At 44.1% G+C, this 19,514-nt stretch overlaps 1 protein-coding gene across 1 annotated transcript; it reads right to left on the reverse strand.

Annotated features, from left to right (window-relative positions):
• Positions 1 to 535: 535 nt before the first annotated feature.
• LOC126047316 (acyl-CoA (8-3)-desaturase-like) lies at positions 536 to 14,048 on the reverse strand. Its single transcript, XM_049820817.1, has 12 exons — positions 13,812 to 14,048; positions 10,169 to 10,279; positions 8,340 to 8,537; positions 7,835 to 7,936; positions 7,516 to 7,644; positions 6,006 to 6,066; positions 4,638 to 4,714; positions 3,712 to 3,809; positions 2,948 to 3,044; positions 2,115 to 2,194; positions 1,251 to 1,376; positions 536 to 1,059 (listed from the first exon to the last, which is right to left on the reverse strand). The coding sequence occupies exons 1-12, from the start codon at positions 14,046 to 14,048 to the stop codon at positions 1,008 to 1,010; spliced, it is 1,368 nt and encodes a 455-aa protein (XP_049676774.1). The 3' UTR covers positions 536 to 1,007.
• Between the last annotated feature and the right edge of the window lie 5,466 nt (positions 14,049 to 19,514).

Consider the following 19,514-nt stretch of genomic DNA (forward strand, 5'->3'; position numbering starts at 1 on the left):
ATTTGACCAAATAGATGCAAATTTAATTTACTTTTGTTTTATCTTTCTATAGTATGATCATTGTCTTATATAGAGTGACTACTTGTTACAGATATCTAAGTAGAATGAAATATAGCTGCCTGTTAACATAATGAAATACAGATCTGGTACAATAGTAGCAGCTTTGAGTAGCAAAGACAAAGGATGTGGCATGAAGGAGCACAAGCATGAAGTGTTTAAGAGCACTTTGGGGCACAGACTTGACTTTGGAGACCTCATGGTTATAAACAACTCAGCCAGACCAGCATGGGGAATGTATACATGGTTCACCCCAACTCAAAGTACAAAAACCAAACAATGAATAAAGAAACTTTGAAGAGAGCAGTGGGCTTGAGCCAGTTTCAACCCATTTATTTCTTCCTGACAACTGGGGATGCCTGGCATTGTGAAAATGAGGATGCTCTAGAGAACAGTAATAGAAAACACCTATGTTGTTAGTCAGCTGCATATTGCAATTGCTATAACACTTGGAGTATATGTAGTTTATTATAATTTATTATAATTTAAACACATTGCTGGAACACCATGTTAATTCAAAATCCTGTGCGATTTCATATGACTTCAAATAAGCAAATGCTATATTAAGCATTAAGCCTTCCCCATGTGGAGTAGCTAAAAAAACCCTGACATGAAGTTAAGTGTGTGCAGCTGCACTAGTCCATGATCTGACTTGAACACATACTCAGGCTCCAAAACGCTTTGGCCATATTTACTCAGACACAATTAGCAAATAGCTTCTCCCCGTTCTAACCATTCATCTCCTGCTTACCCTATCCACTCTTAACACATCTGAAGCAAAACACCGGGAAAGACCAGAAGTAAAATTCAGGTAACTTCCTATCCATCAGAATCATTTTTCAGTTCTTATCCATTTTCTTCTGCCATAGAGTCCCTTGTGGTCCCCGCTCCTCAGCTTGCTGGGAATGCAAAGATGTGGCAGGCTGCAAATGGTACCATCAAGCCTCATCTTATTTGTGTAGGTAGGCATCAAGCCAGAGCTCTCCTGAATTCTTCAGAGAGCTGAAAGAGAAAGAGAGAGCACAAGAGGCCAAATTATGCAGGGTTGCTTAGGGGAGAGTTGGTGGGAACAAGGGAAACTAGGGTTTCTCTGTGTTGGTTTGTACAAGAACAAGCCAGCTCTTGTTCTTAGGATTCCAATCTCTCCTACAGCCTTCTGCAATTTTTTTTTTTGCCAGTGTGGTGTTACTTACTGCACAATGTCTGCAAAAGCCGTGAGCAATGGCTTACATTGGTACTCAATGCCATGTTTGGCACACAAGGACTTCACCAGAGGAGCCACCTTCCAGTAGTTGTGTCTTGGCATTGTGGGGAATAGGCTGTGAACAGGAGACAGACAAATTCTCTTCCAGAGCTCCGTAAGAAATATTACCTTTCACATGTTCACATTCATTATTACTTCCCAGGAGTCACCCAGCTCACACCAAGTAGGGTCTTTGGCTGCTCCTGGCTCTTCTTTCCCCTTTTAGCACAAGTAACTCCTAAGACTTCCCTGCTTCCCCCCTCCATTATTTTTCCACAGTTGTCTCTAGCATTTCTGAAGTGACATTTCTCCAGATTAAGTGATGCCATAAACTGGAAGAAACCCCCGCCTCCCCTTTCTCCAGAAGTAACCGTCTCCAGAGCACAGAAAAGGAGACGAGCCCATCCTTCAGCTGCATATCTCAGTCTCCAGAGTCATAGTGTAAGTAGTCAGTATAGGTAGGCTTAAACTACTGGGTCAGACTAAAAACAGGGTGCCTTAGCATGTACTTTTTCATTAATGCTTACAAGCTACTACTTTGGTTAGACACTGCTGCTGTCTGTATGGTTCCACAGATCCTGCCCATGTTCCATTTTTGCTAGTCATTCTCACCTTCCTGTGGGTTCAGTGAAGGTTTTGAATTGCATTATGATTCTCTTTAGGGTTTTCAGTCATTTCAAAGACAAACTCATTGGTGCCCCACAACTATTATGTAGAATTCAGAGCAAAAAAGAATAGGGCAAAGAAAAAAAAAAAGAAAAAAATATTTTTTTATAAAGAGGGAAGGAAATTCTCTCTCAGGGTGCATACTCACTGGTGTTCAATCTGGAAGTTCAGATGCCCAGTAAACCAGTCATTGAACAGAGACTGCTCAACATTGCACGTTGCCTGGAGCTAGAGGAGGGGAAAGGAAAGCAAAGTCAGTACACGTTGGTGACTGCAGCCTTTCTCGTTTGACTGAAGAGCACAGTATGCTCTGCTACTCTGTTCTATTGCTTTCTTTTAGCCTAAGCTGAGCTACCGCCAATTAGGGATCATAATCCTCCTTCATTCAGCATTGTGGACCAGCAGATGTACATAGACTGGCTAACATGGACCACAGTAGAACTAGGAGTTGGCTCTGTACTCCTGTGAAAAGCATGTGAACAGTCAAAAGTTCCTCCTGGGTCTTCTCAGAACTGCGTCTGCAGAAAAAGCAGAGATGGCAGGGTACTTCTGTGGTGGTCAGACTTCACTGCTGGACTCCGCTAAGTCTCTCTGCAAAGAGGGGACACCACACTGGCATTCTGCTAGTGCAAAATTGCTCAGCAAGAGCAGGACACAAACTTCCATCTCTACATAAGTGGAAAAGCTCCGAGACGGATCGATGCAGTAAGCGGGGAGGTGGGTAGGTTTAGGAAATAGAGCTGGGTCCTAGCTTTGATTTTAGGTTGCCCATGAACTTGTCATTGCTCTCCTCCTTTACTGTTGCCATGACTGAATCCTGTTATCCAGGATTATTCCGATGTTATGAACTGTTATCCTATGAACCTTCACTTCCCAGTTACCAACAGGTTTTCAGCCTTAATGCAATAGAAGAGTTGCTTGTCTTAGGGTTGGAATTTGTACCTGTATGGCCACAATTCTTAAGAATGGAAAATATTTTACCTGAGTAGATGCCCAGTCCAAATTGTTGTCATAGTAAATATCCATAGGGATATGGTTCATCTGTGAAACCCAGACAAACCAGCTGCTCTCCAGCATCCTGTGCAATCAGACAAGAGGCCAGAATTCAGTAACAGGCAAGTAAGTCAACGACGAACCACTGAAGTAACAGCATAGCCAGGCTTACAAACACATGGCTGAACTCCAGCCTTGCTAATCCAGCACCTGGAAGAACTTCCAAAACCTGGAAGTTTCATACTTCCTTATGAAACTCATGATTATTTAATATATGTTATAAAACTGACGTAGCCTGGTATTCATCTTGTTTTATCTGTAGCCAAGGACCAAACTGATTAGAATCAGTAAAATGATCCAAGTGGAGAGCGTATTGTCCATTCAAGCCAATGCTGCTGGGCAATGTCTGGGCATTTGCAAGCCCAGGCTAAGCTGTTTCTGTTAAATGTTCTCTAACCAGTAGCAGACCCAACACCCAAAGCACTGAATTTTGTGTAAGGTAAGTATTTCTCAATTTGGTCAGCACTCAGGGAAGTCTCTTTGCTGCCAGAGCCAACGAGGCAACATAAAACTTGAACTGGCAATTGAGCAGAAGAGTCTTAGTTTAACTTTACAGAATTAAAAAACTAAGCAAAAAATGAGATGGTAAAGAAGAACGTGGAAAGGTATAAACAAAGGCAGAGAAAGGCAGGCAGGCACAGATGGAAAGAGTATGTAGAAGGCGGCTGAAGGACCTTCTAAGGAGATATCACCTGAATATAAAAAAATATGCCAGGAGACTCTTTATTTCTAATAATGCTCCATAAGTAAAAAAGAATCTGATATAGAAGGTCAGCATCCAGGCCAAGTCCTATCAAAACCAGAGACAACAAGAAAAGAAAATAATTATAAATTAAATTCGCTGAAATCTTTTTCTAAGCTTCATGTTATGTGTACAAGAAAACAATCTACATTCAGCTCCTGTAGCTTTTTGCTAAATTGAAGCATCTGGAGCAATCCAAGTTAACATAAGCTAATAACACTTTTTTTTTTGCACAGCTTGCTAGAGTAGAGGTGAATCTGAGCATTCACACCCAGTAAGTAGATTAGTACATTAGCAAATGACTGCATTCAGAAACACGAGTTGAAGGCCTGTATCAAATCATTGCCCAGGACTCCACAGTGAATTAAGTGCTAGACCAGCAATCTCATTTTGGCTGGAAGTTGCTCTGTTCTCTTGTACGCATAACACACATAAGAGAAAGAAGAACGAACCATTCATTCTGGCTGCCTGGCATAGGATATAATGCCAAGTGTATGCATACTGCTAACAAATCAACAGTTCGTATGAATCCACATCCTCCCATTCCTGACCACTACGGACCTTCCAATCTGCTTCCCAAAGGAGATAGTACACTTGGTGCTTCTGCAAATGAAGCAAAGCAGTAAAAGCCAAACAGCCTGTTGCTTGTTTTCAGGCCTTTATCAATCAATCTGCGGAACGTAATGGGTTTAAGTAGAAACTGCAGAGCCACTGAAAACACTGCACCAAACTGACCGTCGTATTAGTCCTAACTGAATGGGATACGGTGTCACCCAGCAGGGACTGAGCTCTGGACAGAAGCTGGCTCCACGTTCAGAAGAAAGTTTGGAGACCTACAACTGACCCCTTCTTGGTTGTACAAGTAGCAATACTTACCGCCCAATACCTTTTGGTGTACGCAATATAAAATGTGTGGCATTGGAAGTAGGTGGGAAACAGGAGCGGAGGAAGAGCTGTAAGAGAGAATTTATTATCACTGGTCATGTCCCAGATGGAATGACAGATAATCAAACTGGAAGCAAAGGATCTCTGAACAGCTACTCAATATGGAGAACATTCCAAGAAGTTCTAGGGCTGCAGAATTTTCTGGAGGATATCAGTCTGCATCAACGCAACCAAACAGTAAGAAATCTGGGAGCCTGCTGACCTCAAGAGGTAAAACACAGGTAAGACAAGAAGCTCTGGGAAGCTTCACTGAGGACGATTCCTGCTCTTCAGCATAAGAGCCTGCTACTGCTTCTGTCAACTACTGAAAGATGTGGTATGACATCATAACATGGGATCACCTTCCTTAACCAGCCATCTCGGAGTTGCATATCCGAGATACGCAGATCTGAACTAACCCTGCTAGTTCTGTCCAGCAACTTGAGAGAAGAGCCGCTGCTGGAATTCAGCTCCTGCCATCCTGAGAGGTCAAGGGAAAAAATTGGTCAAACGAATCACACCTTGAAAGTGCCCATTTCTGCTGGTTTTAGGGGTCAAATTCATTCCCTCCACTTTTCAGGCAAGCATCCTGAGCAGCAGACTTCAGACTATTCTGGAGAGATGCAGATCCCGTGTTGAAACTGTGCTGCTTTGCAAAAGGAATAAAGCTTCACTAAGATGGGAAGAAGCAGCCGGGAGTGAGCCTAGACATCAGGGCACCAACAGTGGAGAAATTCTGAATTTTTCCCCTCTGCTCTGTTTATGGACTTTATTAGCCATACATTACACAGCTCACAAACAGTGCCTGGAGCCCTCATCTCACTCGCCCAAGTAACTTCCTCAATTAGTGAGTTAAGAGTCATTCTCCTTTTCACTGTCCAAATAGATGTAGACTTATTTTTGCAAAGCAGTAAAGTTTTAAGATGACCCGGGATCATTTTAACCCACTACTTTTTTAACGCACATACCCCACTACTTTTTATGCCCTGGAATAAACTATTTGGTTAGAAATTCTCAAACCAAATTAATGTGTTTCAAGTCAAGAAGGGCACAGAAATCTGATCTCACATAGGATCATATGATAATTCAGGCCGGAAAGGAGCTCAGGACCTCAGAGCAGCATCAGCTATGAAGTCAGACCAGGTTACTTGGGGTTTTACCCAGTCAGGTCTTCAACTCCTCCAAAAATTAGATGCAAACCGATTATTATGTTCTTTGATGCAAGCACCTTAGTTCTGCTCAAGTCCTACAGGTCAAAAGCAAGATCTACGAGCCCCATTAGTACCCCTCATGGTATTACAGGAGAATGGAGATACTCACTGATGAAGAAGTATTTATGTTGGTGATTGTATGGCATGTATTTTTTCTTTTTGATCCCAAGCTGTGAAAAGAAACAGCAAAAAAAACCCAAACCACTGAGTGGAAGCTAAGCAATCTGCACAGGTAACTTGCTGTTTTCCATTCTTCCTTCCCCAGAGGCACTCATCCTGCACACTTCCCACAACCCGCATTCCTACTGTCTCCCTCTTGTGTATGTCCTATTAGTTTACATACCTAATACACCTTTTCTATAAACACTTATTCCATTAGTATAAGGCTTTAATGCCTTACAGCTTTGTAAAGTCCTTCAGAGATAAACTGTTAAGCAAGCATGAGATTTTTCTCCTGTAGGGGAAAATTAATTAAATAAGCGATTGCTGAAAAGAAGTTCTAGATATACTTATGACAAGTCAAAATAGAGGTAACAGCCCGTAAGAAAAACCTACATTGGTGTATGGTAGGAAGGAAACTGCTGTCACAGATACCACCATGGTATGAGTTGGAATGGAATGATGTAGTAAAAACCTATACCAGAACATTTCATCTATTAAAAGATGGTGTGGTCTAAGTTATGATAAAAATAATTCTGAGGGTGGATCAAGGTGAATTTTACCTGGTGAATTTCATTGGGTTTGTGTTCTTACCACATTCATAATTTGTTTTGTGAAATATTGGCTATTTCAAGGCTAAGTTGTATTATTTTTGACCAATAGTCATATGTATTTTCTCTCCCCCCCCTTTTGTTTCTGTACACTTAAATGACAGTTTCATGATGGCAAAGGTTTTTCAAGGAAAAAAATATTTCACTGCTGTAGCTACTCTGACAGGCTCTCAAGGACTGATGAATTTCTACAGCAAAAGCGTTTCAGCATTGTCTCAGGTTGTTCCTCCTGGAAGTGGGCTACCAGCACAAGCCGAGAACGTCCTTCGTGGTCAAACGACTTCTGCCCACTAGAAGGACCTGCCAACCACCAGTCCTACGGAGCTACAGGAACAGCCCTTGGTTATTCAGTCCTGCTGTGCTGGCTGCCTTTCGCAGCAAGGCTTCTGCCTTCTCCTAGAAGACATAGCCGTGCCAAAGCCACCTGTATCTCTGAGCTTCAGACATTAATATTAAAGTAATAATCCCAGGCCAACTGCAGACACACTTTATATTCACATTTACAAGTTATCTAATAATCATTAATTACTGAGATATATTCTATAGCAACTTAATGACCTAGTAACCTTTTTGCTGATGGATTTTCCACCTTATAAATTATGCATGTACATCATATCTAATTTATTTACAACTACTTGTCAGCTGTTCAAGAAATTCTTAAAGGAACTTAATGTGAACTGTGACCTGTTTACAAAGACTGAAGAAAGTAGCCACAGATGAAAGCAATCTTATTTCAGAACCCATCATCACATCTTAGTTTTAGATCTTTACCGTACGGCATGCTTTTTGTCGACTAACGTGTTCTTCCCAGTTTCTGGTACGTGAGCGCACACACACACACACACTGACCTCCACAGACAGTTTCTTCCCCAAAGTAAACAAGAAAGGGTGCATATCAATATCAGGATCTTTCTGGAAGCAGTTGGGTTTGGCATGGTGCTGGGAGTGCAGAAGGGTCCACCATTTGGCCGATGCCCCCTGTTTTAGTGAAGAACAAAGTAAGAGAAGTACAACGGTTTCAGAGCCAGATTCTTTCCAATTCCCCTCCTTTGCCCAATGCTGAACACGCTATTCCACACACCCACACCCCCCTGCCCCGAGTCTTCAGAACATCCACTTTTACAGGAAAGTCATCAAATCTAAAAAGTTTTTAGGGTCAGGTACTTACAAGCAAGTGGCACATCACAAACTTGTGTAGCAAGTGGTTCCACTTGGTCTTCCTGAATACTGAAAGATGCCCTAAATCATGTTGTAACCATGAAGCCTGGACCTGGAAGAGGAAAAAGGAAATATCGGGAGGGGAGTAAAAACAGGAGTCGAGACCAGGACAGCGCCACACCCATCCTTTGCCTTGAAATATCAAGATTTATTTCTAGGGCATTGCTCCAAAGTCACAGTCGGAAAGGAACTATGAAATCCTGATACTCTTAAGGCTTCCCCCAGAATATATCTTGCTGAAAGAATCCCAGACTAGGTTTAGTGGGAGCTTCCCACATGCAGAATTTCTTCTTCACATCCTCTGTGAACACATGCCATATAGCGGTTGTTTTCTTATGACAAAGGAGAACTATGCCAAGTAAGGAAACGGAGGACTAGGACACTGCAATAGTATTACGTGTATTATGAAAGCTGATGCAAGTCCGTGCGCACATGCTGTGGGCTTAGTTGCTTACCTGGGAAATGGTCAGCACCAGCAGAGAGACAATAAAGGGCATTAAGGATGTCCCGAAGTAGAAGAGAATGAGCCAAGCAGCAGTATCCAACAGGAGGATGTGAGCGAGGTGCAGGAAGAAGAAGAGTTGATTTGGCTTCAGAAGTCCCATTTTCTCAACAGTAGCACGCAGTTCACGGAAGTCTTTCACCAGCATTTTCTGTGGGAAGCACCAGTGTTAACAGGTTCCCTGTTTCTAGGGGATAGCACTGCAGCCTCAAAAGCCAAGGACCGCTTTAACGGAGGAAAGAAAGAGCAAAGGATCTGGCCAAGTGAGCAAGAGCTGGGCTTGCACACTAGTAAACTTGTTCTCCTACAGCTTCTCGGTGTCTTTGCCTGATAAGGTACGCAGGGCAGAGGAGCAAGCAGCAGCCATCACAGAGCACAATGTTTGCACCCCTGACCCCCAAGACGATCTCTTTGGTGCTTCTTCCATCACCTTGGCAGGTAACGCAGGGCACAGAAGGAAGTTGTGCCTGGTGGAAGTTGTACTGTACGTGCACGAACATAGCATGCCATCTTGTGGTAGGACTTTTGGATGACGTTATTCCTCTTCTACCACCAGTTCCAATAGATCAATGCATATGACTTCACTTTACTCTTCCCAACGTTAACAGGGAACGGTTAAATGCCTGTATGAAAAATGGTACCTACAGCCCAGCTGGCCTCAGGCTGGTGAGCACTGAGGAAGGAGGGTGGAAGAAGAACCGAGCACAGCACTGGTGCTAGACCAACCCACCTTCGTCTTTGCCAGCTCTGCAGATGCCTCCCAAGCCCGATTCCCATCTCCATGCAACCCAACCCAGAAAGGAGCTTGCCAGCCTACTTTCCCAATCATTTTTGGGGAAATGGAGTTTGCATGGAGCAAGGCACGTGCAGGCTCTGGTACAGACCAGCTATGGAATCCAGAAACAGGCAAGGTATGGCCACAGATGGGTATGAGGGTTCACGAGGTTCCCACCTACATAGGAAGTGTGGCCATGCCGTTCTGGGACAGCCAGACTGCTCCGCATTGTTTTTCTAAAGTCTGAGTTACATGGGGCCATGTATCATCTTGCCTCCTTCAGCATGCAGTGTGGGACTATGCAAAAAAAAAGTCAGGGCAGGCTAAAAGGAATGGGGGAAAACAAATAATGCTGGATAGTGAGAAGCAGCAAGGACCGTACAGCCCAGGGAGTGTATGTACTCCAAGACTATTCCTGTTCTGTCATTTGTGCCACTCTCATGAGGTTTTCTTTGACACACCAGATTGGTTACTCTCATGGTGCCATCAACAGTGCTTCTGTGAACAATCGTGCTGTGAATGACCTTGAGACCGCTACAAGAAGGCTGTCCAAAAGGGCAATGCCAATACAGCCTGTGAAAATTAATTCAAGGCTAAAACACTCTGCCTGCAGTCTCTTCCTACAGTTACCTACAACAGAAGGGAGTACAGTCTGAAAATTTACTATCAACTGGAAAGGATTAATTACTTCATTTTTGGTTAGCTCTTTCTCAAAGCAAGGGAAAGAAGAAAAGGAGATAGCTGTAATATTCACGAGAGCAAAACAAGGCTCTGCTATTTATGTAGAATTGCTGTGATAAGAAAAATTCATCTTCGGGAATCTCATTCTCAACCACATAATGTGGATTTTGACTAATATTCATGCATTATTTTTAATTAGTAGCACAAAAAAATTGTGAAGAACCTGGATCCCATTGTTCAGGGGCTATGCTGATATGAAGACCAAGATCTAATCTCAGAATATTTCCCTTTAATCTACCTTTGATCTGATTTACAAGGATACTTACATTTTTAGTGGGCTCAATACTGGGTTGATCTGGTGCCAGCTCCCCAATCTGCAGTGACTTCAAGTACTTGCTCACCAGCACCTTGTTGACATGGAATGCTACAAAAGCATCCTGCAAACACACAAAGAGTAAAGGAAGAGGTAGGGAAAACAAATCCTACATTCCTAACGTCAGCCTGCTGTGCACAGCAAGACTTTCACTCTGGAGGAACCACAACAGCAAAGATGGCTGGTTTACCTTTCTATCTCCTCAAGCTTTTTCTGACCTTTTTCTTCTCGTGTTTGTCCTGTGTTCTTACAGGAGACCTTATTTCAGCTGGCAAATGGAAGAGGTTTAACTTCTACTACTGCAATCACTACAGGTATGCAAGCTCCGTAATGCAAAATTGAATGAATCTCCGCTGTACACCTAAAGCAGAGTTTAGTTCCCTTGCTTTTCTTCCCCCTCTTCTCAACCCCAGTATTAGTGAGTTTTCCATCTTCCTGGACGTCCAGGTGCCCAAAAGACCTTTCTGATCAGCGGACTGGAATCTTCTTTGTCGTGCAATTTGTCAAAAGAGAAAATTGCCCTTTAAAGCCAACCACTTAAAAGAAAAATGTCGTTCCTCTTAGTCACAGGGTAGAGAATTCCACTCCTAAATTAAGGCAGGAAGCATTTCATCAAGGACCAAGCGATACCAGAGAACTTTCTGTTTTTCTCTAGTACTTGGAAGTATTCGGAAGGAAACGAATGCAAGGACAGACTTCATAAGCAGAGGCCTGGTGTTGCCGATCTCAAAGATAGGAGCATTAAAAGCAACGTTGTGAGAGCCTCTAGGCAGGATTGGGGCCAGGATGCAGAAAAGCCGAGGAGGGGACAACTGCAGTGACAGAGCGTGGAGGGGGCAGCTGGAGCCCTGAAGCACAGCCGAGACTGAGCTGAGCCGGGAATTCAGGCTGTAGGAAAGGAACTTCCCCTAAAGATTCTCCAACCATGCAAAATTGCTTTTGTAAATCCATGCCTTCAACTCACTGATCTGCTTGCACGCCTGCTTTTGCGTCATCTTTCATCTGATTCAATTTAGTCATCCCAACCAGACCAGAATCCGTGCTTTACCGCATTCCAGCCCCTGAGTTATTCTGGGCAAAGGTTTATTAAGAACAGCTGCGTGACAAAAAGGAGTTGTCTTCCAGCTAATCTCTTTGAGCAAATTGCCACAGAATTTCTGTCCTCTACACCACAATGGCATAAGTTTGAGCAACTGCGTGACTAACACAGGCATACGTGTAACATACAGTGGGTTTGAATACCGTGCACATAATTGCTATTGCTGATGAATCAAAAAATCAGCAGCAGTTTCTCTGCAAAATAATCTATTGCAAGTACCTGGTTATTTCATGATGTTGCAACACCAGATGTTTTTACAGTCTCCAAAAGTCAACCAAATTTTGCCAAATTCAGCCAAAAATTCCAGTCGCAGGATTGTTGCTCCAGTTTTCTATGTCTCCTCATTCCTTAACTCTGCTTTTCTACCCTTTGTGAGAAAACACCACAACAGAAAGCAGCAATAAAAGGACTCCTCTTCCCAGTTCAGTGCAGTGTCACCCTTACTAATATTGTGGCATTAATTATACTCATTTTTCCATTCCTTGGGTTTCTTTTCTTACCGAGCACCTTCTGTGTTTTTCATCTTCTCTTAAGTTATCATCTTTCAAGGCTCTTGGTAAAAATCTTCCAGGCCAACTAAGATCATCTCAATTTTTCATAATATACATCCAAAAGATTAAGCAACTGACCTATTCCAAGATGCACAGACCTCACTAAAGTCCTATGGATTTTCTTAATATATGCTTCTTTCACTTATTTTTGTCTCTGCCTTCCAGACCAGCTAAAGAGCTCCTTAAATTCACACTATCTCGTGAAACTGCTCTTAGTAATGAAGAGGAGTTTCTTACTTCACCTGCACTGTCCTGGATATGTTTCCATTGCAACTCAGCGTGGATATAACCAAGTCTGCTCTAAACCAGATAGTTCTCGCATAATCGGGCTTTACAAGAGAGCGCAGAAGTCCACACACACTGATTTACCCTCGTTCTGTTAGAGGCTGACTAGTACCAGCACAGCTTGCTCTGGGCTGGATTACCCAAACCTGCACTACAGACACACCTGTAGCAAATATTCCCCCTTTTACTCTCTTCCACAGGTTTTGCCGAGGCCAAGACACACAGCTTGCAAGCATAAAGAGGTCAAGCAGGGCAAGATACTCCAGTATCACAGGTATCAATTTGCCTTGGAATAAATACAGATTCCGAATACTGTGCCTTGTCAGAAGCGACGATGCTGTTGTTATCCAAAGGATTTATGTGGTTTTCAGCATCTCTGGAGCAAAAGAAACCCCCTTCCTATTAATTTCACTTACAGCCCCTGAGCTGGAGGTTTTATGCTTAAAAAGAGAGAGGGGAAATAAGCAGGCATTTTTCCATTATGGTGCACGGCCTATTTAATGTGCTTCACACTTGTGTGTGAAGACAGTTGCGCTGGCGTCACACAAGTAGCTGAAGTCTTGCAGGGCTTCATGAGTTGGACATGGAACCAACCTGTAAGAACCAGCTCAGATCCCTGAAATAAAATATCTGCATTTTCCAAGTTCACCTGTTGTCCGGGGTATTCCAGCATGCTAAAGTGAAAGAAATCTGGCCGTACCGACTAGAGCAAATGAATGATGGAAAATACAGAATGCAAAGCGCAGCTAGTACGGAATTTGAAATTTAAACTTAGTAGACTGAAAATCATTTTTATTGCCATGAGCCTCAAATATCCCTTATATATGGAAGATCAGGGAACTATTTGTCTTGTGGTTTGGTTTCTTTCCTTTCAAAATACACAGGAAGGAAGCAAGCGCCTTAGTCACATCTTTGTATAGATGTTAGTTTACCACTATTTTCTACCCTTTCTGCAGGTACCAGAAGGCTAGAACTCCAGGGACTCTTCTGAACGTTTTGGTGTGCATTTACCACAGGTTTCTACAGCATTAAAACAGCAGTCGGACAAGGAAACACGATGAGCAGAAGCCTTTTTGCCCTCACGCCGACTCGCCAGCAGCTGGACACTCGTGAACTGCCTGGTTCTTTCAATGTTGTTCACCTCGAGGGTGCAGCAATAACTGCAGAAACTTTTTTTGGAAGACAGCTGGGGAAAGCTTGCTGTCTTTGCTTTCCCTCCAAGTTATGCCAGGTGGCATTTAGGAGGGATCCCTTTCCTAAAGGTACGTTTGTGGCAGCAGCTACCAGCACCGCCCCAGGGCTGATGCGCCCTTTGTGGCACCTCGCCCCGGCTGGAAGCAATCACTGCCCTTCACAGCAGCTGCAAAAGCAGCGAGATCAGGAGATAAGAGGAATCAGAAAGACTTCAGCGAGATAAACCATTACAGTCCGCTTGCCCCAGGGGCTTAACCCTCTTCAGTTGCCTTTTTCCATCGCATGAGGCTGGGACGGAGCGGTGACATTACACACCCCCTGTTCCCCCCAAATTCCGCCCCCCCCCAAGCCACCTCCCGAGTTCTCGCCGCATGATGCTGCCCGTGTCCCGGCTCCCTCGGCTCCCACATCCCCAAAACGGACACCCCCCCCCCCCCGCCTCCATCACCGTACCCGCCGCCCCTCACCGTGGCGTCCTGCCCGGCGTAGTGGCTGATGACCCGGGCCCCTCCCGGGTGCCTCCGGTAGAAGTGACTGATGTCGTACACCTTCCTCTCGATCACCAACCACCGCTCCTGAGGCGGCGGACCCCCCCCGTTCCTCTGCCCGATCTCCTCCCAGGTAAAGAAACGAAGCCCCGGACCCGCCGCGGGGTCCCCATCCTCTTCTTCACCCTCCTCCCGGGTCCCCCGCGGCGGTACCATCCATCCTCCTTCCCTTCTTCTTCCTCCTTCTTCTCCTCCTCCTTCCCCCGGCATGGCCAGCCCCAGCAGCCCGCTCCCACCGCGGTATATAAGGGGGGGGACACGCCCCGGCCCCACCCGGGACCACGCCCTCCTCCTTCCCCCAGGGAGGTCTGCAGAGAAGCTTTGGGAAAAGCTGAGGGGTGTTGTCCTCCACAAGCTCCAGCACCTCTGGGTGCCATATCCCCCCACCCCCGCAAAAAAAAAAAACCAAAAAAACAAAAACAAACCCCAACCCTGCTCCTGCGCTGTGCGGTGCAATGCCAGGATGCAGAGCAGGAGCTACAGGTGAGGAGCAGCTGATCCCTTTGGGGTTTGGTTGGGTTTTTTTTTTTCTCAGCTGGCTCATTCTGGTCCCAAGAGAGGCTTACTGGGCTCTGACAGTCAGGGAAAACTTCACTTAAAATACATCTTGGATTAACCGGCGAAATAATAGCGCTCTGCAGCCTCGTTTGGATGATACAGTCCATTAATCCCTTTGGAAGAAACATGAGTTAATGCACACTCTTACGATTAAAAAAACCCAACCAAACCATGCCAGTCTTAAGAACTCATTATAATATTTAAAACCTAATGAAAACCCATATTTCTTTATTTGCACTTAGAGCAAGAACGCAGCAGGGAAGAGGAGGCTTGCGCAGTGCCTTTTGCAGTAATAATCCTCTTCTCAGAGCTCTGCACTTGATGCTTCTGTTACCTTGGATAAATCTGGGGTGGCACACACAAAATGTTATACCAGGTTCTGATGGTAGGTTGTGAAACTGCTTTTTCTTCCTCTCCCCCTGCCCCTTTCTTATCTGTAAAATTATCAACTAAACTATTGGCCTGGGGACTCCAGGAAATTAGTATTGCAAAACAACACTTGGTTTGGCTTTTCCTATCTTTCTAAACAGTCATAGGATTCATATAATTTTCTGTTTTCAAAACAGACCACAAATCTTGAAAACATTATAAAACTGAGACTGAGTCAATAATTTCTTTAGTCTATTAAAAAACACATGTTAAAGCCCACATCAGCATCAACCCAGATGGAGGAGCACACAATTAGGATAGAGTTTTCAAACCATGTGATCAAAGCTGAAAGGAATTTCTCTGAGTTACTATCTTTCGATGGTTTGCAGTATTCCATTTGAATTAGTTCCTATACATCTGTAACAATTCTCACACATCTACTTGCATTTTGTTTCCTCAGTGCTCATTTGCTTTTGAGACTGCTTGGGCTAGTAAAGTTCTCGGTCTGTATTTCAAGTCAGAAATACTGGTGTAAAGAACCAGGAGAAGTCTCATGTCATTATCACAGTTAAGTTGTTTAAATCGTGTTTATGGCTCTTCCCCTTTATAAGAAGGTGTGAAAAGACTAAAGTCAGTTTCTCAGCCCAGCTCCCAATGACAGCCAATGCAACAAGATGCCTTAAAAAGAAGTTTAATAGTCAGTATCCTCGATCTGTTTCTCTGCTTCCCTCCTGTCATAGCAGGCCGTCAGAAAGCACCTTTTCCTTCTCATTCCTGGGCTTTGCCGTCCCTTAGGCTCACGTCTGGTACTTTTTACAGAATATGTTTTCATAACATTTGAGATAAGCCATCTCCAGTGCACCAGTACACACCTTCAGGAGCACAGAACTTGTTCCTTTTAGCTTCCCTCCTACACTGAATACTCAACATTAAATATTCAGAAGAAAAGGAGGGAGAATTCAGCCCCCCTTGTCCTACGTTCAAACCTCCTTAGCTGCGTTGTCTGACCCCAAAAGCCTGCACAAAGTTAAATTGCTTCAATAACATCACTGAGAGATTTCCGAGCTCATCTTTTTTTCCACCTTTCTGAGGATATTCAGATGGCCAGAGCACTCGAGTAATACACAAGAGAAATAAATTCAAAGCCCCTTGATATTTTACCTTTTCAGTGAATCGCAGGTTGCTGAGTAAAATATAAAATTACCTTCTCGACTGCCGGTGCTGGGCTGGATGTCCAAAGGGAGCGTCCCTTCTACACATCGTGCAACTGATGCCACGTGGAGCAAGTGGGTCGCACTGATCACACCGAACAGGAAAGCCCCATCGCCCAAGAATCTTGGAAGTGATCATGGACTGGCCAGAAGGCGAAGATTTCGGAATATCACCAGAGAAGGAGGTGGTGCATGCTGAAGAGACCCCATGTTGGGTGCCAAAAAGGAGTGTGGTGGTTTAATCCCAGCTGGTAACTCAGCCCCACGCAGCCGCTCGCTCCCTCCCGCTCGCTGGGATGGGGGAGAGAATCGGGAGGGTAAAAGTGAGAAAACTCGTGGGTTGAGATACAGTTTAGCAAGTAAAGCAAAAACCGCGCACACACAAGCAAAGCGAAAGGAGGAATCCATTCCCCGCTTCCCACGGGCAGGCAGATGTTCAGCCATCTCCAGGACAGCGGGGCTCCAGCACGCGTAACAGGGACTTGGGAAGACGAACACCATCACTCCCAACATCCCCCCTTCCTTCTTCTTCCCCCAGCTTTACATGCTGAGCACGATGTCCTACGGTCTGGAATATCCCTTGGGTCAGTCGGGGTCGGCTGTCCCGGCTGTGTCCCCTCCCGACTCCTTGTGCCCCCCCAGTCTCCTCGCTGGTGGGGTGAGAAGCAGAAACTCTGTGCAAGCCCTGCTCAGCAACAACTGAAACAACCCTGTGTTATCAACACTGTTTGCAGCACAAATCCAAAACATAGCCCAGTACCAGCTACTATGAAGAAAATTAACTCTCTCCCAGCCAAACCCAGCACATTCTGTCATCTTTGATGTAACGCTGCAGCTACCACTGGATCAATAAGACAGGCAGGGAAAAGCTTTTGCCCCTGAGATTTTCAATATATTAAGCACCCGGCTGCTCAGCTGCCTCTAGGAAGCTTCTTGAATGGGTGAAAGATGTGTGTGCCCTTAGTCTGCCACAGGAGAGGTAAAAAATAAAACAACCAAAACCAAAACAACTTCTGTGCATGATTCAGAAACTGGGGTTTGGGAACTTTAAGGAGAGGTATTACGCAGCACCGAGAACCTGGTGATTTCAGCTTAGTTGGAGCTTTCGATTTTAAGAACTGCCCTTAAGTACCTAAAATGGTACCCAGGCTATTGAGTCCTTTCGTGGATGTATGTCAACCTCTTGGATAACTGAAGCTTTAATTACTCCAGATTGAGCCACACAACCTGTTCAGAGAAGGAGCTGACTCTTACATGGGTTGTATGGCACTCATGACATTACTATTGTACCAGCCTGTAGGCATTACTGATAAGAAATGCTGATAATAGTAATAATTGCTATTGTATCTGTCAATTTTTACAATGGAACAATACAGTTGGTAACAAACACTTCGTTAATTTGAGCCACAGCTATTACTTCAAGTTGCCAGCTACACAGTTTTTTACTGGAACTCCCCACTAAGCTAAACTTAGGCATTTCCAGTATTGCAGCTCTCTGCTTTAGATGTTTTGCAATCTGTCTTTTCACAATAAAAGATCTCAGCTGCTAAAAAGACAAACATCAGATTATGACTTGATGCCTACCTGACATCCACTTGTTCTTTCACATATCCCACAGTTTTATGCTCTGTAATCCATCCTTCCTTTCCTCACATCAGGGTGAAGTGGACCAAACCTGCGTTATGGTCCTTTCTGGACCATGTTAATCCACACATCATCAAGCTGAACAGGAAGAAAAAAAAAAAAAAAAAGGGTGGGGGATGGGGCTAAATGAATCCTGCATGCAGGTTAAGATCTGAAATTTGATTTTTCCAAACTGAGCTGTTGCATCTCATAGGTAGTTAATATATTTGCTGACTCTCAAAGGAACTCTGTTAGTTCCCTTTCTGCATCCCATGGACGTGGCAGATTCTTGAACACCAGAGAAACATTAGCTAGATGAATGTCACCGAAGACATGGGGAGGTCAAACACTTTCATATGTGTACAAGCAGGAACCTTCTCTCCCCTGGTGGCAGGATAGGATGGAATGGAATGGAATGGAGCGGAATAGAATAGAATAGAATAGAATAGAATAGAGGAGTGGAGTGGAGTGGAGTTGAGTGGAGTTGGAAGGGACCTACAACCATCATTAATCCAACTGCCTGACCACTTCGGACTGACCAAAAGTTAAAGCATGTTGTTAAGGGCATTGCCCAAATGTCTCTCAAACACTGATGGGCCTGGGGCATCGATCACCTCTCTAGGGAGCCTGTTCCAGTGTTTGACCACCCTCTCGGCTCTGGAATTGAACCCTGAGGAACATCACTGGTGACCCACTGGTCGCCAGCCAGATGTAGCCCAAATTGATGGGCCCTATTGCTGTAGGATCATCGATCAATTGTAGGACCCCATTTGTGGTTTAAGGACCGCTACCTCACCCTTCTTCCATGATTTAGGAACCTTGACAGGATGGGGCAACATATAATTATGGGTGCCACGTGCATTCGGAAAACAGAATGCAAGATCGCATTTGATTCAGAAAGTCTTAGGTGCGCCAACATATGAGGCAGCATTAGCCTGCACAAATGCTGAAAAGTTGGAGTTTAGTATTTCCACAGGAGTACAAGCTGAATACCTATGGACTCCATAACCAGTTCCCACATTTGGAAAATGTCCTAGTAAGTAATCCGAGGAGATCAGGGCTGTGTAGTGCTTGCGTTCCTGCCATGCTTTAGACTCAGTGTGTCCCTATCTGCTAATACACTATTTTGTGCCGTAGGCTTGTTCTTTCATCCCGGCAGAAGTGGCAACTGCCAATATATTTGCAACAATATGCCTTGGAAAAATATTTTGAATTGTGGTGAACAGCAAGAAAGAAGCCAGGGTATTGATTTGCCTGATAAGCAGCGTATCAGACTCAAAGTGCCTTCCTCTGCTTGCTATTTCGGACTGGTAAAAAATCAATTCAGTAGATTGTGTAGGCTGCTTCCTTGTTTACTGTGAGTCAGTAAAATCTTTTCAACACGTTCCTCTTTCACTACAGTTGTGTAGGCAGCAGTAAAAACTTCAGTAATAAATGATGCTATGAATTTCAACAACACAGGTAACTGAAGGATAGAATCAGAGCAGCCAGCCACAAAACATAGCCCAAAATCTCCATAAACAGGGGCTTCTGAAAACAGCACACACACAAAAAAAAAAAAAAAAAAAAAAAAAAAAAAGTGCTAATTAAGCTGAGTAAGCCAGAACAAAATATAGATAAACAAAATAAAGCATGATTTATAACAAGGCAATATATAGGAGGAGAATGCAAGTTGTATCCATAAGTAACTATTTGGGACTTGTAACCCCTGTTCCTCCTTTTTCTTTTCTGGTTATTCCTGCTTATGTGGTGCAAGATGTTAGAGGAATGAGAAGCAGGATCAGTGCTACTTCTTGGAGTTTACAGCAGCAAGCAGGGAAGATTGCCATGGTAGGGACTTGAAAAGGTCCTAATGTTTTAC

Source organism: Accipiter gentilis, chromosome 17, assembly GCF_929443795.1.
Source record: "Accipiter gentilis chromosome 17, bAccGen1.1, whole genome shotgun sequence".
Classification (NCBI taxonomy): Eukaryota; Metazoa; Chordata; class Aves; order Accipitriformes; family Accipitridae; genus Astur; species Astur gentilis.